The sequence below is a fragment of the Zonotrichia albicollis genome, chromosome 3 (genome assembly GCF_047830755.1).
Source record: "Zonotrichia albicollis isolate bZonAlb1 chromosome 3, bZonAlb1.hap1, whole genome shotgun sequence".
Taxonomy (NCBI): domain Eukaryota; kingdom Metazoa; phylum Chordata; class Aves; order Passeriformes; family Passerellidae; genus Zonotrichia; species Zonotrichia albicollis.
In genome coordinates this window covers 69946341-69964013 of record NC_133821.1, presented here as the reverse complement: position 1 = coordinate 69964013, position 17673 = coordinate 69946341, and the positions used below count along the sequence as shown (strand labels likewise).

Below are 17673 nucleotides of genomic sequence, written 5' to 3'. Positions count from 1 at the left end.
TTTTGGCCTTCCTAATCTGACAGATATTGATGGATAATTCAGAACAGCCAAAATCTTTGTTCTAAAAACATTGACTCATACATGTTACACCCAGATGTGTTATTGGATTCTTAACAGATATCAAAACTTCCTTTAAAAACTTGAAAGTTGCATTTCATACATTTAAGAGTGTATGCATTTAGGGGAGGGAAATGATAGAGAGAAGCTCCATTAAGAGCAGCTTAGAAAGGAGTATTTATGCCCCCCAAAATGGACTCTCTAAATACAACCCCTCCCAGCACTTTGTTTCTGCCTAATCAAGTTTGAAAATGAACAGCACCAAGATCCTTAATGTGCAATTAGGTCCTTGCAGGCTGGTCTCTCCAACAGGTACAGGAGCTTGTGTGTAAACACTCCAGCATTGACCTCCCCACCAGCCCCTGGGGTGACAGCAGCCACCACCATATCTGCCACAACATCCCTGTGACTTCCGAGAACTGGCCCATTGTCTCATCCAGAGGTAAAGAGCTCCAATACCCCACACCTCCATAGGATTCAAGGAAGAATTCTTTCATCTGAGAGCATGTGGGGGAGGCACCCCCACACCACAAACAGGGTTTTATTTCAATAAATCATGAGTGAAAGAAAGCAAGGCACCTACGGGCACTCTCAGCAGCATTCTTCTCCCTCAGAGTGCCCCAACCACTAACACCAGAGAGCAGCTGAACAGGCACATGACTCTGAAAATAAAGAGACAATTCCATGTGGGAAATAAAGACATGCACACAAATCAGACACAGAAGAGCAGAGACCGCAGGTTTCAGCAGGGGTTTGGGAAATGCAATGCTGTGAAACTTGCAGAATTTCCAAGTTATTTGGTGTTGTTGCCCCAGCTTGATTCTCACCAGCTCCTCATAGTGGAAGCTTTTATGTACTGGCTATCCCACCATGCAGTCACTACTGGACAAACTCAGTGAAGAGGGTATTCACCCCTTTACAAGGTAAACAATCAAACAAGATGGTAAATATGCCATCTCTTCCTAAGAATAATATTCTTCAAGGTGGTATGCATTTTAGTAGAGAATCCTCCTAATGGAAAATCAAACAAGAACAAATGCAATGTAATGAGTATCAACCATAGACAGAATTTCTGAGCTGTCAGGAGTCAGAGGTGAAGTTCTGCTGCCAAAGAGCTCTTTTCATTCCTCAGCATGTCAATGAAATCAGTCACTGACAGATGCAGATATGAGGTATAGAACAGGGAAAAGATTCTCCTGGGCAAATAGGATTAGGTCATCCTTCTGTGCCTGTTTGCAGTAGCACAAAGAGTTTGTTAAACAGTAAAGCCAGGAAATTTCCAAAGTCAGTTTTAGACAGTTCATTGGTAAGAAAGCTACCTGGCTAAATGTTGACTGCTGTTCTAGTTTAGACTAGTGTAGTCTGAAACCAAAAATCCCAGAGCATTAGCATCACTAGCTGGGAATGCAAGATCCAGAAGTATTTTCATTAACAATGTGAAGTACAGTACAGGAAGAGAGATTTCCTGGGGCCACCTCACCAGCTGAGCTAAAATTCTCTGGAGTTCTTCAGAGCATAAAGGCAAAGACAACAGCTGTACTTTTAAAGATGGATTCTGAAAAAAAAAAGCAACTACTAGAAAAGTGCACTCTTTAAAAGACCTTTATTTTGGTTGCATGGTTACAATTCATTTATGCTTACAGTTAAGATTCTTCCCAAATAATATTTCATAGCTCACCATGTACACAGTGTATTCTCCATCATTCTGTTATGGAAGAACTTTATAAAATACAGATTAAGTGACTTTTTTATCTGTACACTTTTCAGATTAGTTAATCAAGATTAAGTAAAAAGGCAAATAGATTAATTGGCAAAAAAGTGGTTTTACATTTTTAATATATTAGTACAAAATGGCACAAAAGGAAAAAAGGTCATTTTAAAAGCTATAAGCATCAAACTTTTTAAATGTTTTCAGTCAGTTCAACTGATTTTACTTAATTTCAAATACCAGTGTTGAACTTGGAATTGAACTTGTAATCTTCTTTCTTAAGCTGTGTGATAGACATCACATACAACTTTGCACCTGTTCATGGAAACTAAATCACAGCAGTTTCAGAACAGTGACATTCAAGTGCAGCTAGGAAGTGGGGAATATCTATTCTTCCCAGTAAGTCTATGAAGTCACAGACTAGAGCATATTTTCGTATAACCAAATTCATTCATGCACACTTCAGATGCAAAGATACCAGATGTGTGCAATAAAACACAGTATTTCTTAATGCAAGGACTGGAACAAAAAATTCACATAACTACATCATTCAACCTCCCTATCCTTCTAGGAGGCTTCCAGACATAACCATACTTGATGCCAGATATAAAGATAAATGGAACATTTAAAAGATTTCAAGCAAACTGAAGGCTTAATTCACAGGCTTCAGGTATAAAAGAGAGATCACATCAACTTCAGCAATCTATGTTTTATGTTTGAACCACCCATATCAAATGGGTAGGTGAATGTGATGGAAGGGAAAGAGAGAATAAATATTTCTAACTTAAAAATAAATTCTGAGATGTGAATTCGTTGCCTCAAGCAACAATTCAGGAGTTTGTTTTGGCAGCAACATTTAGCAATACCCCAAAAGACAATTACCCACGCTGTCAACACAAGTTATCATTACTTTGATTAGCCCCCTAAACCTTAAGATGCTTCATGTTTAAGTTAACGGAACAGTTTATGATCTTGACTGTTATTTTCCTGGTAAGACAGCACCCACATCTGAGAGGCCAGGCAGCTATACTGATGGCAGTACTGAGAACATTATTTCTCAGGTTAAAACAAAAAGTCTTATAAAAAAAGTGTGATGAAGTACAGAACCACTATTTTACTCAGCTTCACAGTGAGCAAACCATGACTATGAATTTCCTAATTTGAATACAAATTACAAAGCTTTCTCCAGAGACTTATCTTGCTGCTAACCATATGATGACTCCAAGAAGCAATGCTCCAATAGTAAGTATAATAATGAGTATGCACATCTTCTTTCGAGATCTTTGCTGGCAAAAGAGAAAAAACAAAGTTGATTGAAAACTGTACCACATCAGAAAACTATTCAGATGCTTTTATGGTCCTACTACTTGAGCCCTTACATATAAAGATGATCAAGACAGCTAAAGATGTTTAAAGAAAAAAAACCTGTCTACATTACTTTATGGCTATATTATTCAACAGAATGATTTCAGTGGTATTTTCTGGTACACATAATAAATTAATTAAAGAAAACACAGTAATGTAATGAATAGATGTAATCAGAACTCCGGGGGAAGTAACATGAGGTGACAGCATAGAGAGGAAAATGGACAATCATTTGCACAACAGAGAAAGTAGAAATGGTCTGCTAGAAAAAAAAAAAAAAAAGACTTTTAGTGTATATACAGAAGGGAACAACAGACTAAAATTTTGGGCTGCTGTGTATCCATTCACAGTTATTTTAAAGGTGTTTTTGCCAAGTTTCTTAGGTAGAACTTGCTCGTAAAGAAAACAAACAAAAAAAAACCACAAATGAAAGAGACATGACTAGAGAACCACTTAAATAGATGTCATTACAATAAAGTCCAAGCTATGAGCATGTTAAGAACTTTCACATTTTCTATAGAGGTCTATAACTTGAGATACCAAAGCACTCAAGAGCAGTAGCAGTCTTTCATCCTTTACCTGAAGGGTATAGAATCTAAAGGTTTCCTTCAGAGGATGGAAGGAAATTACCAAATGGGTTTCTCAGGCTCTTGCTAATAGCCACGGAATAACAACTCAGATCTTGGGATTCTAGGCCATAGTCCCAGAAGTAAAGACAGTCTGTGCTGTATTTGGCAAAAGTTCTTCTGCCTGGGTGGTTTTGATGTTTTGGGGTTTTTTAATTTTTTCTCTCTGAAGAACAACATCTGTGTCAGTTCTTCATAGAAGCTGTCAGTTCTCTGACCAGTAACAGCCAGACCACCACATTTCATAACAATTCTCTTCTTCTAGTTTTATTGTCTCATTGCCACTTCTCCCACCATCAGGCTAAGATTTCTTCATTTCATTGTTTTATTTGCTAGAACTCAATCAGCTTGCTGGAGTACCTTCCTCTTCTGTCCATTATCATCTCTTTACACTCACAATCCCTTCCTTCTGCATCCTGATGACCCCCCTCTTACCAGAAATTCACTCAAGTCAAACATTTCCCCTGTAATACTACTTAGCAAGGCATGACAAACTTAATTTCAACATACAACTGATCATCCTTTCCACAAGTGCTGAAGCAGCCTGGCTTTGCCCATATTGCTCTGCTGTGTGAATGCACTCCTCACGGCAGAAGAGTGATACAGAGCTCACCCAACCTGTAGGAGCTGTAGGAGTATCAACAGCCTTGCCCTCCCAGCATACCTGGGCCTCTAATACTTCCTTGAGAGGGTCAGGCCAGATACAGTAGTTGCTGAAAATTTTCAGCACCTTGGAACAAGGATAAGTTTTCAAGCAAAGGAAAGCAAATCCAAAGCAAACTACACAGTCCTTTCATCCAAACACAGAGCAGCTCTGCAGTGTTTGGTGCCTCTTGCAAGACCCACTGAACAGAAGCTTGTCAAGTCTTGATAACCCTCATTTGAGCTCAGAAGATCCTTCCCTCCTCAAAATAAATCATTAAGCTTTTCATTTTAAATTTCAACCAATATAAGTGGAAACTTATACCTTCCACTGAAATTTTTGGCTGCTATTATTTTTTTCCTGAATTTTTAAAGTATCAAAATAGGAGTCATCAAACACACTTAATGTGACAATTAGTCCCACTGAGAATACAGTTCAAGGATGCATCCTCTCCTACTTCTGAAATCAGCAGGCAGTCTTTCAGACATTCTGTCGCTCATTTACTGCCCTAACTACTACTAACACACATAAGAGGATTTTTTTTTAAAAACGTCTAAGGACTAACTCTAACTTAAAGGGGAAGATTAATTACTAATACGATTATTTATAATAAGGTCCAAAAATGTTATAAAGAAATGGCATTTAAAGTTATTAAAGGTCTTTTCAAAAAAGTCTGACAGTTTAAAATATGTTTTTAGCATCAAAGTAGCAAGTAAAAAAAGCTGGAAATATACAGCTTTAGGAAGATTTTAGACAGCAAAAATTGGTAATAACTGGCCACATTTTCAGAAGATTTTCCTGCCTATCTTCTCTACTCCTCCAGGGATCTCCAAAGGCTTGCTCTTCCATATACAGGAACCTTTAAATTTTGAATTATAAAAGTAGGAATCTGTTTGTGTAAGGAGTTTTTGTTGGTTTGGGGATTTTTGTTTGTTTGTTTTAAGTAAAGGTGTAACTCCAGGCACTCTCATAGAATCTCAGAAGATACTGTAACAGTCTGGCTGGAAGTAGCCTCACAGGAAGCCCAATGCTTTCAGAAGTCACTGACTTATTTTATATTGACCTAGAAATACCACTGTAGTCTGACATAAACCTTTAAGTCTCCAAACTTAAACTTGCAACTTGCTAGGCAAAATCTGAAGTGCATAAGTGTAAGTCAGGACTACTGGAGGACAGTTTCACACAGCTGGCATTACCTGGTAGTTTGCTGCTCTTGACAGCTGCTGGTTTGCTTGCTGCACATGTACATCTGCACTTTCCACATTGGCTTCTATGCTGTCTTTGTTTTGAAAAGAAAGATTGCAAATTTTGATAAGTCATAACCCAGACAAAGGTTTGGAATGCTGAAATACACTTGAGAGCATATAAACAGCTGCCCCAAAATGCTGTTGTCTTCATCAGTATTCATCAGTGTACCTTGTATTATGAAAGCTTGATCCATCCTACACTTATGCCTGAGCTCATTCCAGAACTGGCCAGGCAATAATTGGCTGAATTCATGTCAGGTAACAGCTCACCCGTTCTGCATGCAAGGCTAAAACTTTGATACCAACCAAGGCAGAAGTTTTTCAGTACTTCTACTTTTTTTTCTTTTTTCATTTCTAAATTACCTTTTACTTGTCCTCCAACTTGCTACTGACTACTCTCTGCTCAGATTAAAAGAAGTCCTAAGGTTTATGAAACAGAGGCAATGGACCAAACAATACCCAAGAGGCATGATTCTAGTTTGGTGTTCTATCATATTGACACAGATTGTATTTTTTCCAATTTTATGTGCAAACAGTTCTAAAAGCCACTTTAGAGACATTTTATACACATGAAAAATTACATGTATAAACTAGATTTTAAGCACTCTTTCTTACTGTATTCCCAGTCATCTCAGCCAGTCTACTCATTATTAGGTTCTATCTGATTTGCTTTAGCATTGATAGTGTCAATAAAGGAATTTTTTGAGCAAAAGGAAGTTCTACACTGCAGCTCACCAGAGAAAGTGAATTTAAAAAAATCAGGTAATATTTGAATTGGACTTACCTATTACATCACCTTGTTCATGAATCATCATTCCTAGATCTTTGAAAATTTCATTGATGTCCATAATATCAGCCTGCAAAATGAAATCATTAATGTACATCACACATTTAAGCATCTATGTGCATTATTTAGATAGAAATACTGTTCTTTCTCCTCCAGAATGTGCATCCATGACTCCTTATACTACAGGATGAAAAAAAAACCTACTTAATGTGCTTATTTTAAAAGTTTTTCTCGTACTTTGAGACCGAGCTTATGAAGCCCTTACTTACAAGAATTTCAATGAAATAGAAAATCTCTGTATTTCAAGAAATGTTCAAAAAAGTCCACTTAAAAATGAACATGATGAACAATACATTGGGAAGATGTGTGACAAGAGGTATAATTTTGCTACATTTATGTTCACTCTTTAAAATAGTTCTATATTATGACCATATTGGAAAAAAATTGTATGTATTTTTTCTTGCAATCACATAAGCACTCTTATTCCACAGCAGAACCACTGAAGTTAAACACAGTATATCAAAACATGGCTTTCATACAGTAGATTTCAAATGTACATTTCACATCTAAAGGTAATATTTGCAGTTTTGAAGGGAAAAACCTTACCCACAGACAAATCCAAACTACTCAAGATTCTTGCCACCAATCAATGCTCATGCTCCTTTTAAAATGGTATTTCTTTGGAACATCAAAACCATGTTATGCTGTAAAACCACTTGTACTTACTTCAAGCTGCCTAATGGAAGATTCCCTCTCCTCGATAAGACGGAGGTCATCTTCTGTAATTTCTTCATCTTGCACTTGTGCTTGTGGTTGACTATCACACAAAAAAAAAACCAAAACCAAAACCCATGCAGAATTAAACAAACACAATGAGAAATTATTCAGAAGGATAAGACTACAGTTAAGTACATAGCACATTTCACATTATCTGTCAATAAAATGTGTGGCTTTACCCTTGTCTGTGCCTGGCTAACAGAAATGGTATAACCATCACAGCTGTGGTGTAGCAGAGCTGCTGGAGCAGTGCTGCACAGAGCAGGAGACTGACTGTGAGGAAATTCTAAGTATGAATACAAGGTCAAAGTTCCTTCTGAATTATCACCTGCAGACTTTACATCTATCTGAGCAAGAAAAAAGAATCTGAGACTAAGAAACAGTTCTTGAAGAATATGGAAGTAATGGGAGTTCCCAGTAAACACTGGGCCCTTATCACAAAATATTTACTTTATTCAATTTGGAGTCTTGTTCCCTAAGTTTGGGTCCCAGAAAACCCAAATGCAGCTTAGGGGGGCTTAAGGACATGTCTGCAGCTGAAGCATCAGGAAAAAAGGAGGGACATTACGTGAACTACTTATTTTTCTCCCCATGTATGCCATCAAAATATCTTCTTTATGCTAAACACCAAAAAAAATCATAGCCAGCTTGCTTCCCTGCAGGCCATTCATTATTCTGAGCTAGGATACGGCATATTAAGTGATTCAACCTACCTGTCCCAAGAGACAAGTGTTCCTTCTTTGTAGTTATCTTCTGGAGCCCCACCCTACATGATCAGTGTTTAAAAATATAAATAAAACATTATACCCCTGAAAAGAGCACTGGCAGCATTTCTATAAGGAGTCAATACTGGGAGGTTTCTGGTAAGTCAAACTGAAACATGATTCAACATGTTCTGTCTGATTTTGCTTTATGCATGCATAAGGCTGAAATATGAGCAAAAGCATTCAGCTCAGTAACTGCCTGCTGCAACTTACAAGCACAGAATGTGTATTGGCACAGAGTGAAAAGGCAAAATTGGTATACTGACAAGGAAAATCTGAAGCTATTCAGCACTTCTCCACCTTAATACTCCACTGAAATCTGGCAATTCATTCTTCCCCAAAGGAAAAAAATTTGTTGATATGTGCAGGTAGAGCAAAAGCATTTCAAACTCTACTAGAAGTTGCTTTTGCAAGATTACAGCATGAAACAGGGGCAGTTCATTCCTTTTTGTGACAAAGGAAAGGCAAAAGTAACAGTTTTCCAGGGAGGTTATTACAATTTAATGCATCCTTTACTATAAAATCATATAGCACATGTCCTGCAGCCTGTAGACAGCTATAAGCTAAGTAGCACTGTGGAGGCAAATCTGACACAGAACACCACTAACATCAATGTAAAGAATATAGTGGCACATTTTCTGATACTTACAGACACCCTTGAGCTGGCTCTTACTCTGGCTACAAAGTCTTTTTCCTTCTCAGCAGCTTGCCTTTGGAGTCTTTGGAAATTTGTTAGTGCTGTGGTGAACTCTCCCACAAGACGGTCTTTCTGTATTTTCCTTTGACGCTGTAGGAGAAAAAATTTTACCAAGTCAAATGAGCTCAGGCTTTTCAAGGCTTTACTATTTCCAGTCTGCTAAATACCAAGGCATATATATTCCTTTCTCTTTTGAATTGGTGTAAAGGAAGGCTGTCAACAAAACCATTTGCAATTTCATGGACAAGCCTTCTTTCCTTCTAGGATAACATAACCACACAAATTAAGGCATTTAAAGAAGAAATCAATGTATTTATTTTCATTTAACAACTGGAAATGAGCAGTGATAAGAAAGCTTCTACCTTCCTTATTATCCACTGATTGTAAAATGTTCTACTTTGTTGTGAAATATTTTGACACCAGGAATGCTAAAATATGCAGAGGTGACTGAATATAGAGGGGAGGAAGGGTGCAGAAAAGAAATAACAGAGCACTTAATATGTATTTTACATAAATTCTGGAAATACATATTGAACTGAATCCAGCAGTGGGTTCACATACTCCCTTAAATCCTTTAAAACAGATCCAGAAATACTTGTTCTATCCTCCCAGGTTTGTTTTTTTTCAAGATGTAGTGAGGGGAAGGGGAATATTGGGCACTCACGAGAGCCTCCACCATATTTTCCTAAATATATGTATTCATCAACCCTTACAATTTTCTGAAAGGTTGTCATTTGCCATTCATGAATCTGTTATTTATGCATTTCATTAAGAAATAGCTTTGATAAAAGGGTAAAATTAACATGTAAAACATTTCACTGTGAACTTTTCAACTCCAGATAAGCAAACAGAAAAAAACCTAACAAACTAAAGATACTTTGGCTGAACTAGAGATTATATACCAAGATCAAGTTCTAACACTGCTGTTAGAAGTTTACAGCTTGACAGGATGAGCACACATGGGTCATGGCCTGCCATTTGAACTCTGTGTTTCAAGACCATTCACTTTTCCAAAGGCTCCTTACTAACTACCCACAGACCAGGCTAGTTGTTTAAGCGACAATAACCTGAATCCATGTTTTCTAGGATCCTGTTGTTCTTCCCTTATTTAAGTGACAGATTTTGCTAGGATAAGAAACCACAGGAGGGCAGACAGGAGTGTGCTAACCACAACAGCCACTTCACACGTTTCTGACTGAAAGATTTTATACACACTTCAGAAAGAAGACTGATTTAGTAACAGCTCCTGTCTAGACCTCTTGAGAAAGGAAAAGCCTGTGACAAGACATAGCATATACCCATCTGAATGATGCAGAACAGACATACTGTGATAATCAAATTATTCAGACAGTGAGGGAACAGTGTTTTGGCACACAATTGCTTGACTCTGGAAGCAGTCAGAGTGCTGGCAGAGTCAGATACAGCATCACTGCAATGGATTACAAAGCGTCCAGCTACCTGAAAAATCAGAAAGGCACAGAACATTGCCTTGATTCCCACTACTTCATTCCTGATATATAACAACAAGTTTGGGACGAGTCTGGACGGCAACAAAATAGTCTTACATTTTAGTGTATTCCCACATTGCGCAAATGTGTTGATTAACTAACTAGTGCTTTGAAAACAGGAATAAAGAAATGAAGTGGCTCAAATACTTTACATGAGCCAACATAGTCAAACAAGCCATGGTTTTTGGTTTTATACCTGTTCACTTGTTGCAGGCAAAGATCCAAACTCTTTAATGTATTTGTCAGTTTCTTTGGCAAGTTGGTTGGTGTATTGCTGCTTCTGTTGCCTAAAACCAAATGCAAATTTTTATTAGAGACCATCAGGTTAGTTTGCTGAATTTCACTGGTTCTCAAAAAAACATCAGTACTAAAAGCTTCTCTGAAGCACACAAGGCCATCTTTATTCTGTTGTTTGCTGTAAAGGCATGAAATCATGGATTCCAGGCAAGGTGTTGAAGAAGGTGTATTCTGCAGTGTGACAACATAATTAATAATTATTAACTTTTTTTTGCCCTTAGGTTTCCTCTATTTTATTCATGTGCAGTAATACATTTGTAGTCATTATGAATACATAAATATACTTCCAATTTTATCACACAATCCTTTACCAATATTCACTTTTATTTTGTTCTGAAGCAACTCAAATTCTTTACCTGCTTTGGTATCTTCCCCATCCAGTCTATATAAAAAGGTTTTATCTGGGAAGCCATTACCAAGCCATCCGCATCAATATTTAAAATAATCAAATAACTCTTGGAAAGGCCAAGTATTCATACAAGTGAAAGACCAATAAAAACTCAAGCAAGTTTACATATATACATAAATTATTCCAATAAGGGTCTGAAGCATGTCCTTAACAACAGTTTCTGCACTGTTTAGGTGTGAATTTATGCTTAGATCTTGTTGGGTTATTGCATCAACTGTGTATGTATGTTGTTCTTCACCTATTCTCAGTCTCCAGTAGAATATCCCCTGCGGATTGTACCTGGATAATGTTACGGGCCCTAAACTTGGGCTGTTATGAAGAAATTTGGCTGTTCACCAAAATGAACATCACAACTTTGGTCCAACACACACCTCCTCCTACTAGTCAATGGCCACAGCAAAGCATGAAACACACAAAAAATGCCAGGATGAACACATGTTGTTTCGATGCATTTGTGATGCTGAGATTAATGTGGTAAAGAAGTTTAATGAAAGCATCATACTGGTTCATTAGACCATGCAGAAAACCAGAGAGCAGCTGCAGTCTCTACTAGAGGCCTGTTAGAGAAAGTCCACCTTTAGGTGACTGAACTCTAGCAGAGCATCTGCCTTGGAGTCTGATTTCACTTCTGCTATGTTACTATTTCTGGTAGGTATTTATTCTATAATGTCACCCCTTACTGTAGCTTTCATCACTAAAAATTATATTCCCCTTTCTCTCCCAGTATTCCACCTCACAAAAAGGCCATCCCAATATATTCATTACATTGTGACACTTCTACAAGCAGATTGGAAGCATTGACTGGAGTGGAGGGGTGTGGTGGTATGTTTCTGAGAGTGATACTGCTTTCTCTTTGTGCCACTTTTCTAACAAACAGCACGGGCTTTATAGATGCACTAATACTGCAAGCAATGTGCACGGGCAGATCAGCAGATTCGAGCTTACAGTCTATCCTACTTTATAAAGCACATCTCAACATCTCAGTTTCAAATCTTTCTCTATGCTCACCTTTCTCAGGGAAATCAAGCACTGCCTAACAGAAACCCACCTCATCACCTAAGAGGAGATTGTTTACAATGCAATGAAATGAAGTGTTATGATGTGAAGTACTCACAGCTGTTGCCTCAATTCAGGCGTGTCCTGTGGTGTTCCAAGCTGATGGAGTATTCTTTGTATTTCAGCAGCTGTTTGTGAAGAGGAAGAAAAATTTGAATGGGGCAGAAACAATTGCTATTCAGTTTAATGCATTTTTGCTTGACAATTCTAAAGCCATATAAATAAATTGACAGAAATGGATATGCAGGAGTTTTTCAACCTACTACAAAGATTCCATTTGTAAGTCCCAAAACAACTATTGAGTGATTTTTGCCATGTCAAAGACAAAACCTGAGGTTTCTTATGAAGGATAGGAATGTATTAAAATCTTTAGGTAGAAACAGGCAATTTAAAGATTAGTCAATGATTTCATTATATTAAGTCTAAATCAGGGGTTTTATTATACTTTTTAAAATAAAAAGCACCATTCTTATTCTGGTTTATTTTATATATGTCATTTTGGAAAACCATATGGAAGACTTCTATAACATCTTACACAAACATTTCAGAATCCATGCATCAATGAAGAGACGGCAATAAAGCATTTATGGGTTAACAGTACATTAAAAAGGAAAGAAAATTTGTGTGTCCAGGTTTAAATTGCAATTTTGAGAATCTTATGTTTTTAAGTCTGGGATACAAACTGCCAGTGATTTTAAAGTGTATTTCATGAAACACATTAGTTTTGAACTGCAAGAAGTGACATATTGTCTGAGCCTTATTTTCAGTGTAATATATTTTACTGACTTATGAGAAAGCAAGGAGAAAAATGGACTGAAACTTAAAGGATAGGTAATTTTTCACACTGCAAAACTTAAAAGTTTCCCTGTATTTCTGTGCCCCCCCCAGCAGACTGGTGCACCACACAGACAGATATGGTATGATATTAGGATCCTCACTTCCTTAGCTCACTATCTATTTTTTTCCCTAAACACAGTTGAAAATGCAGTAAGTGACAACCCTACATAAGGAAGAAAAACATATTAAAAAAAGAGAGTACTTTTCTATGCGCTATAGAAGTGATCTGTAGGAAACAGAACTACAGGCAAAAAATAAGCTGAGTTATGTTAACCAGTTAGATAAAACTGCAACTCCTTAAAGCATTTTTATTAATAATATTAATTCTGATCTTTGCTTCATAACAAATCTCCAGTGAATGTTGTATAGCTGATACTAGATTATCTGCACTGTTTTACAAAACATCCCAACTGCTATAGCAAATACTTTGTGTGCACACCCACATAATGAGTTCATCAAAACAGTAAGTTAGATTTACATGAGGTAAAAAAATCAAATACTTCAGGCAAGTGTTTTTGAGATAACTAAATGGCATAAACTACTAACAGAAAATTTCTGTGTGGAATAGCACTGTAAGATGGGTTTCATGCAGCTTGTATTTTAACTGAGCTGAAAAACAGCAAAACATGAGTGAAGATTTTTGATTTTGGCTACAGTCACCACTGGCTACTAAGGAGCAGCCCTTCCCTGCCCCCTACCTGCTAGGCACGGCAGTGCCCGTCTGCCCGCACTTCTGGGCAGCTGCAGCTGCTCGCAAACACTGATTTACACAAGCTCGGGGTAATCAGGCTTCTTTTTTATGGCCAGCGAAATGCATTGTTTTAAAATAAGCAAAATGATAACTGGCTAGTGTTATCTTCAAGAATATGGAGTTTTAATCTCTATAAAACTGAACACTAATTATTCTGTAGTTGTTCGAAGGCACTCTGCCTTCTGACTGCAGAGCCGAGGAGCTCGGTTACTCGTATGTACTTTGAAAAGGGAAAGTAAAAAGAAAACCAAAACAGACAGGAATAAGTCTCGATGTGTTCTACCGCCACCTAGAGGTGCATTATTTAACTGCAAGTGAAGAAAATACAGGTTTGTGTTTTAAATAAAAATTCCCTGAAACATGGCCTATACTTAAAATACCAGCATTCCAAGATAACTGCATATTTATCCGACTTCTAAAGCTGAACACAAGTAGATAATTGAGAGAAAATTAAAAGGCAGTACTGCAAAATTGGTCAGATGTACAATTCCAAAGGCAGACTTCATGGCAGTTCAAGTCTTGTGATTCAAAAATTTAGCATAAAATTCAAACACATTTTATCATGAAGTCTCTAAGTATGCATAAAAATAGTAAATTTCTATTAGGACTTCAAATCACAAGGGGAAAAGTTTGAGAAAAAAAACTGAAGGACTGAAATAATATAATTTTCTATGCTTCCTATAAGTCAGTATTTTCCACCTTAACCTTTCCCAATAATGGGTATTACTGAAAAAAAATTAGTGTTTATATGAAGTATAGCAAAAATATTTACATAAGAAAATGAAAATGCTTATTTGAGCAAACAAATAGAAAAAAAGACAGAGCAGAAAAAGTAAATTTTGGCCAATAGCCTTCAGCAGCACTCTGGAAGATGCTTCATAAAAAAGCCAAAAACAAGTTAGTAGGGCCAGCATAACAAAAGAAGTGGAGAAGCTGACTTTCCTGAAATCTTGATTTACAGTGTATGCCTACAGGTTGATGAGTTAAATCCAGTCTCTGTACTCCTTTGTATTAATATAAATATGCTGGCATGTATACAGACTAAAAATACATTTTTTATAGTCTTCTAACTCTTTTGGTTTGGCTTGTTTTTACTGATTTCTCACTGTAGCTACTTCTCATTCAAATATTTGATCTAATATTATAGATATAATCACAAAGCCACCTAAAATATAGACGTTAGGTTTATAGTGATAGTTTCATGAACAAAAATTTTCAACAGGATTAAAGATATTACCATGGGGATCACAGAGGGAAAGGGTCTTCTTCCCTCACATGCACACACAGGTCTCACAGAATCTGATTAAAAGCAAGACCTAGCTTTGCAACTCCTTAGATCACAGGACAATATCCCTTCCTTTCCCCAAGGGAAAAGCAGGTAGCCTTAGCATCTCCTACTCAAGGTTAGACTGCAGAAATACCTCTGCTTGCTCCTTCCACAGCTCCATATGTGAAACAAGCACGGAGAAGGACCAAGCAGGCAATTGAGAGCAAAACTGCTGAAAAACTGTGATTACTCTTTGGAAGACAGAAGTTCCTAAATTCCCGATTTCACTGCTGATGGTTGTATGTATAAGGCTACTGCCTCATTCCTTCATTTAGCCAGCATTTCAGGCCTGTGTAGGGAGTTCAGGCTGGCAGACCACAGCACACAGCATCTGCTCTGGTGCCCTCAGTCCATCAGTAACACTCAAGTGTCCCAGAGAGCCAAAGGCTTAGGCCTAGCTCACATAGCCCTAGCACTGCACTGCAAACATACTGGCAACAGTCAGGGACCCAAGATCACAGCACAGCTTTGACAAGTTCCTAGGCTCATTATGGTTCTCCCTTCCCCAGTTTCCCAATTCTTCAAACATCCCAAGGAGTTCCAAAAGACAGGAATAACCTAAGGTCCCTCCTGTCCTGGACATTACCAATCCTGCCACAGAGACTGACTGGATCTTGTGCATGATTTTTATTCATTTCAGTGCAAAGTCAGACACTGGCTCTGAGCACTTAGGCTCCTTGGCATGCACAGGTGGCTGCTGGACTTTGCCCAGGAGCTGCACAAGGGCACACACCACATGTGCATGCAGGCGTTCTTTACCAAAGTCACCGGCGCATGGCAACAGCCTGCAAACTCCTGCAGCCACTTCACACTGCACACCAGGGGAGATGTTTGCATAGAATGAAAATCAACAGGGCAGGGCTCACACTGCACTGGCAGGAACAGCACCTTGCCAGCTGTGGGCTGGCAAATAAGAAAGCAAGTCCACTTTGGAAACTGAGCAGAGCAGAAGCACAGTACAGCATGCAAGTAAAATGCATTTTTTCCCAAGAAACTGCTGTCGTGCATGCAAAGGAATCCCATTTTTTTCACCTGAAAATTAGTCATGTCTTAGAAAGAAGCAGTACCATAACATTAAGAAGACTTTTCATTTGTCTTTTGCAGTATTCCTGATCTAGATGTCACAATACACAGCTATTAGCTGATAAAAGCTACTCAGCTTCTCTAAGGCTGATCACATGCTCAGAAACAGGTCAGACATGGTTAATGATGAGCCAGAGAAACAATTAAGACCTAACCTGAATTCCTACAGAGAAAATTATTCAAGAGTCAGCTCATGTTTATTTTTACTAAGCCAAACAGTGGTTCCATTTCTAGTCAGTGGAAGGCTCTTCCTCTAGTTAAGGAGAACATAAAAAGGAAAGTAATAGTCATATAAAAGACCTCCTTTTCTCTACAAGAGTCATGGAGATAGTAGATACAAGAGATAGTTGGAGTGGAAATATTCACAATGTTTAACAGGTAGGAGTACTTGAGAAACATGTTCCTGACTAATCTGTAATACATACATTTTTTTCATACATAAAACCATGTTTCACATACTGGATCACACAACTACCCTTGCTTTAGTCTGGCAAGCAAAGAACAAAACTTCCTTGTATCAGTAATCACTGTACAAGGTGTAACAGCACAGCATTGCTGCAGTAGAAAAGGCAAAAAAAAATCCCCACTCAAATACTTCAGTAAAATCCTGATGTTTGAAAGGCAATTGATCAACTAAGAGAATGGAAATGAAGAACAGAGTGGAGACCACCTACCTTCTCTGGCAGAGCTGAGAAGTGTGCAAGACTGTTACTGATGTTCAGCTACAGTATGAAGGACAAAGGACACTGAGGATGGTCTTACTTTGCAATGTTTACCAGCAACTCCAGCTACAGGAGAGAAGCTTTCTCAAACTACCCACAACCAGCTATCTTCCTACCTTAAACTCTGTTCTACTTTACATTTAGAAAACCAAACTTTAAAACCCCAGGTGGCCATGACCAAGATTGTTGCAGCTTTACGAGTTGGAGAATGACATATATCGACAACATAATCCTGAGAGTTCTAAAAAATATACCTCAATATAGAAGCATGAAATTGAGGGCAAATATGTTTAATTAGTGCTGCTCATTACCCCACTGCAGTAACTTCACTTCTTACTTGGATCACACAAAACTGCATTATAGCCATCCAGCAGCTGTTTTTTCCTTCAGCTTCCTTCAGCCAGATCCACCACACTGCCCAGTTTCATAAAGCTATGGTCTAATACTTCCACAGGAAAATGTGGCACTCACTGGGTGTGCATGGAAGAAACACCAACAGCAGCACAAGCAACAAACACTGAGGCACTGCTCTGCAGAGGACAAGAACCAGACAAGCAGGAAGAGCAAGAACAATGAAACCTGCCTTACAAAACAGCAAGGACTGGGACCTCACAGGAAGAAGGAGCAGAACAGCTCCTCCTGAATGTTAATTGTAATGGTCCCACCTATGTCACCACCCTATACTTAAAAAGTGACAGGGTTTTAGTAACTGTCTGAGGTTCACAGGGCTAACACAACAACAGATATTTAAAGACATTGCTTTTCACTCATTTTCCTTATTCCTGCACCCAAGGAGAATAAACGGAATCAGCAAAGTGTTTCTTCGTGTATACCTAATGCAACATTTGATTTGCTCCATGTGAGCCTTATGCTCCAATTATGGCTTCATAAGGCAAATAAGCAGTGACTACAGCACCAGCACAGTCACCTTGCAGAAATGCTTTGTCAAATACCTCACACGCGCTGCGACCGGCTGGGTAACTATGAAGAAATCTCCTACTTCTTTCCAGCT

General features: G+C 38.1%; 1 protein-coding gene across 1 annotated transcript in view; it reads right to left on the bottom strand.

Annotated features, from left to right (window-relative positions):
- Positions 1–1641: 1641 nt before the first annotated feature.
- The window catches only part of STX7 (syntaxin 7), a 31310-nt gene continuing 15278 nt past the window's right edge, over positions 1642–17673 (bottom strand). Inside the window, exons 3-10 of the mRNA XM_074537800.1 lie at positions 12000–12069; positions 10376–10466; positions 8624–8761; positions 7924–7976; positions 7160–7250; positions 6431–6503; positions 5596–5678; positions 1642–3051 (exon numbers count right to left, since the gene is read on the bottom strand). Of these exons, the coding sequence (XP_074393901.1) occupies positions 2959–3051; positions 5596–5678; positions 6431–6503; positions 7160–7250; positions 7924–7976; positions 8624–8761; positions 10376–10466; positions 12000–12069 (692 nt within the window). The 3' untranslated portion in view covers positions 1642–2958. The remainder of the gene's footprint in view (positions 3052–5595; positions 5679–6430; positions 6504–7159; positions 7251–7923; positions 7977–8623; positions 8762–10375; positions 10467–11999; positions 12070–17673) is intronic.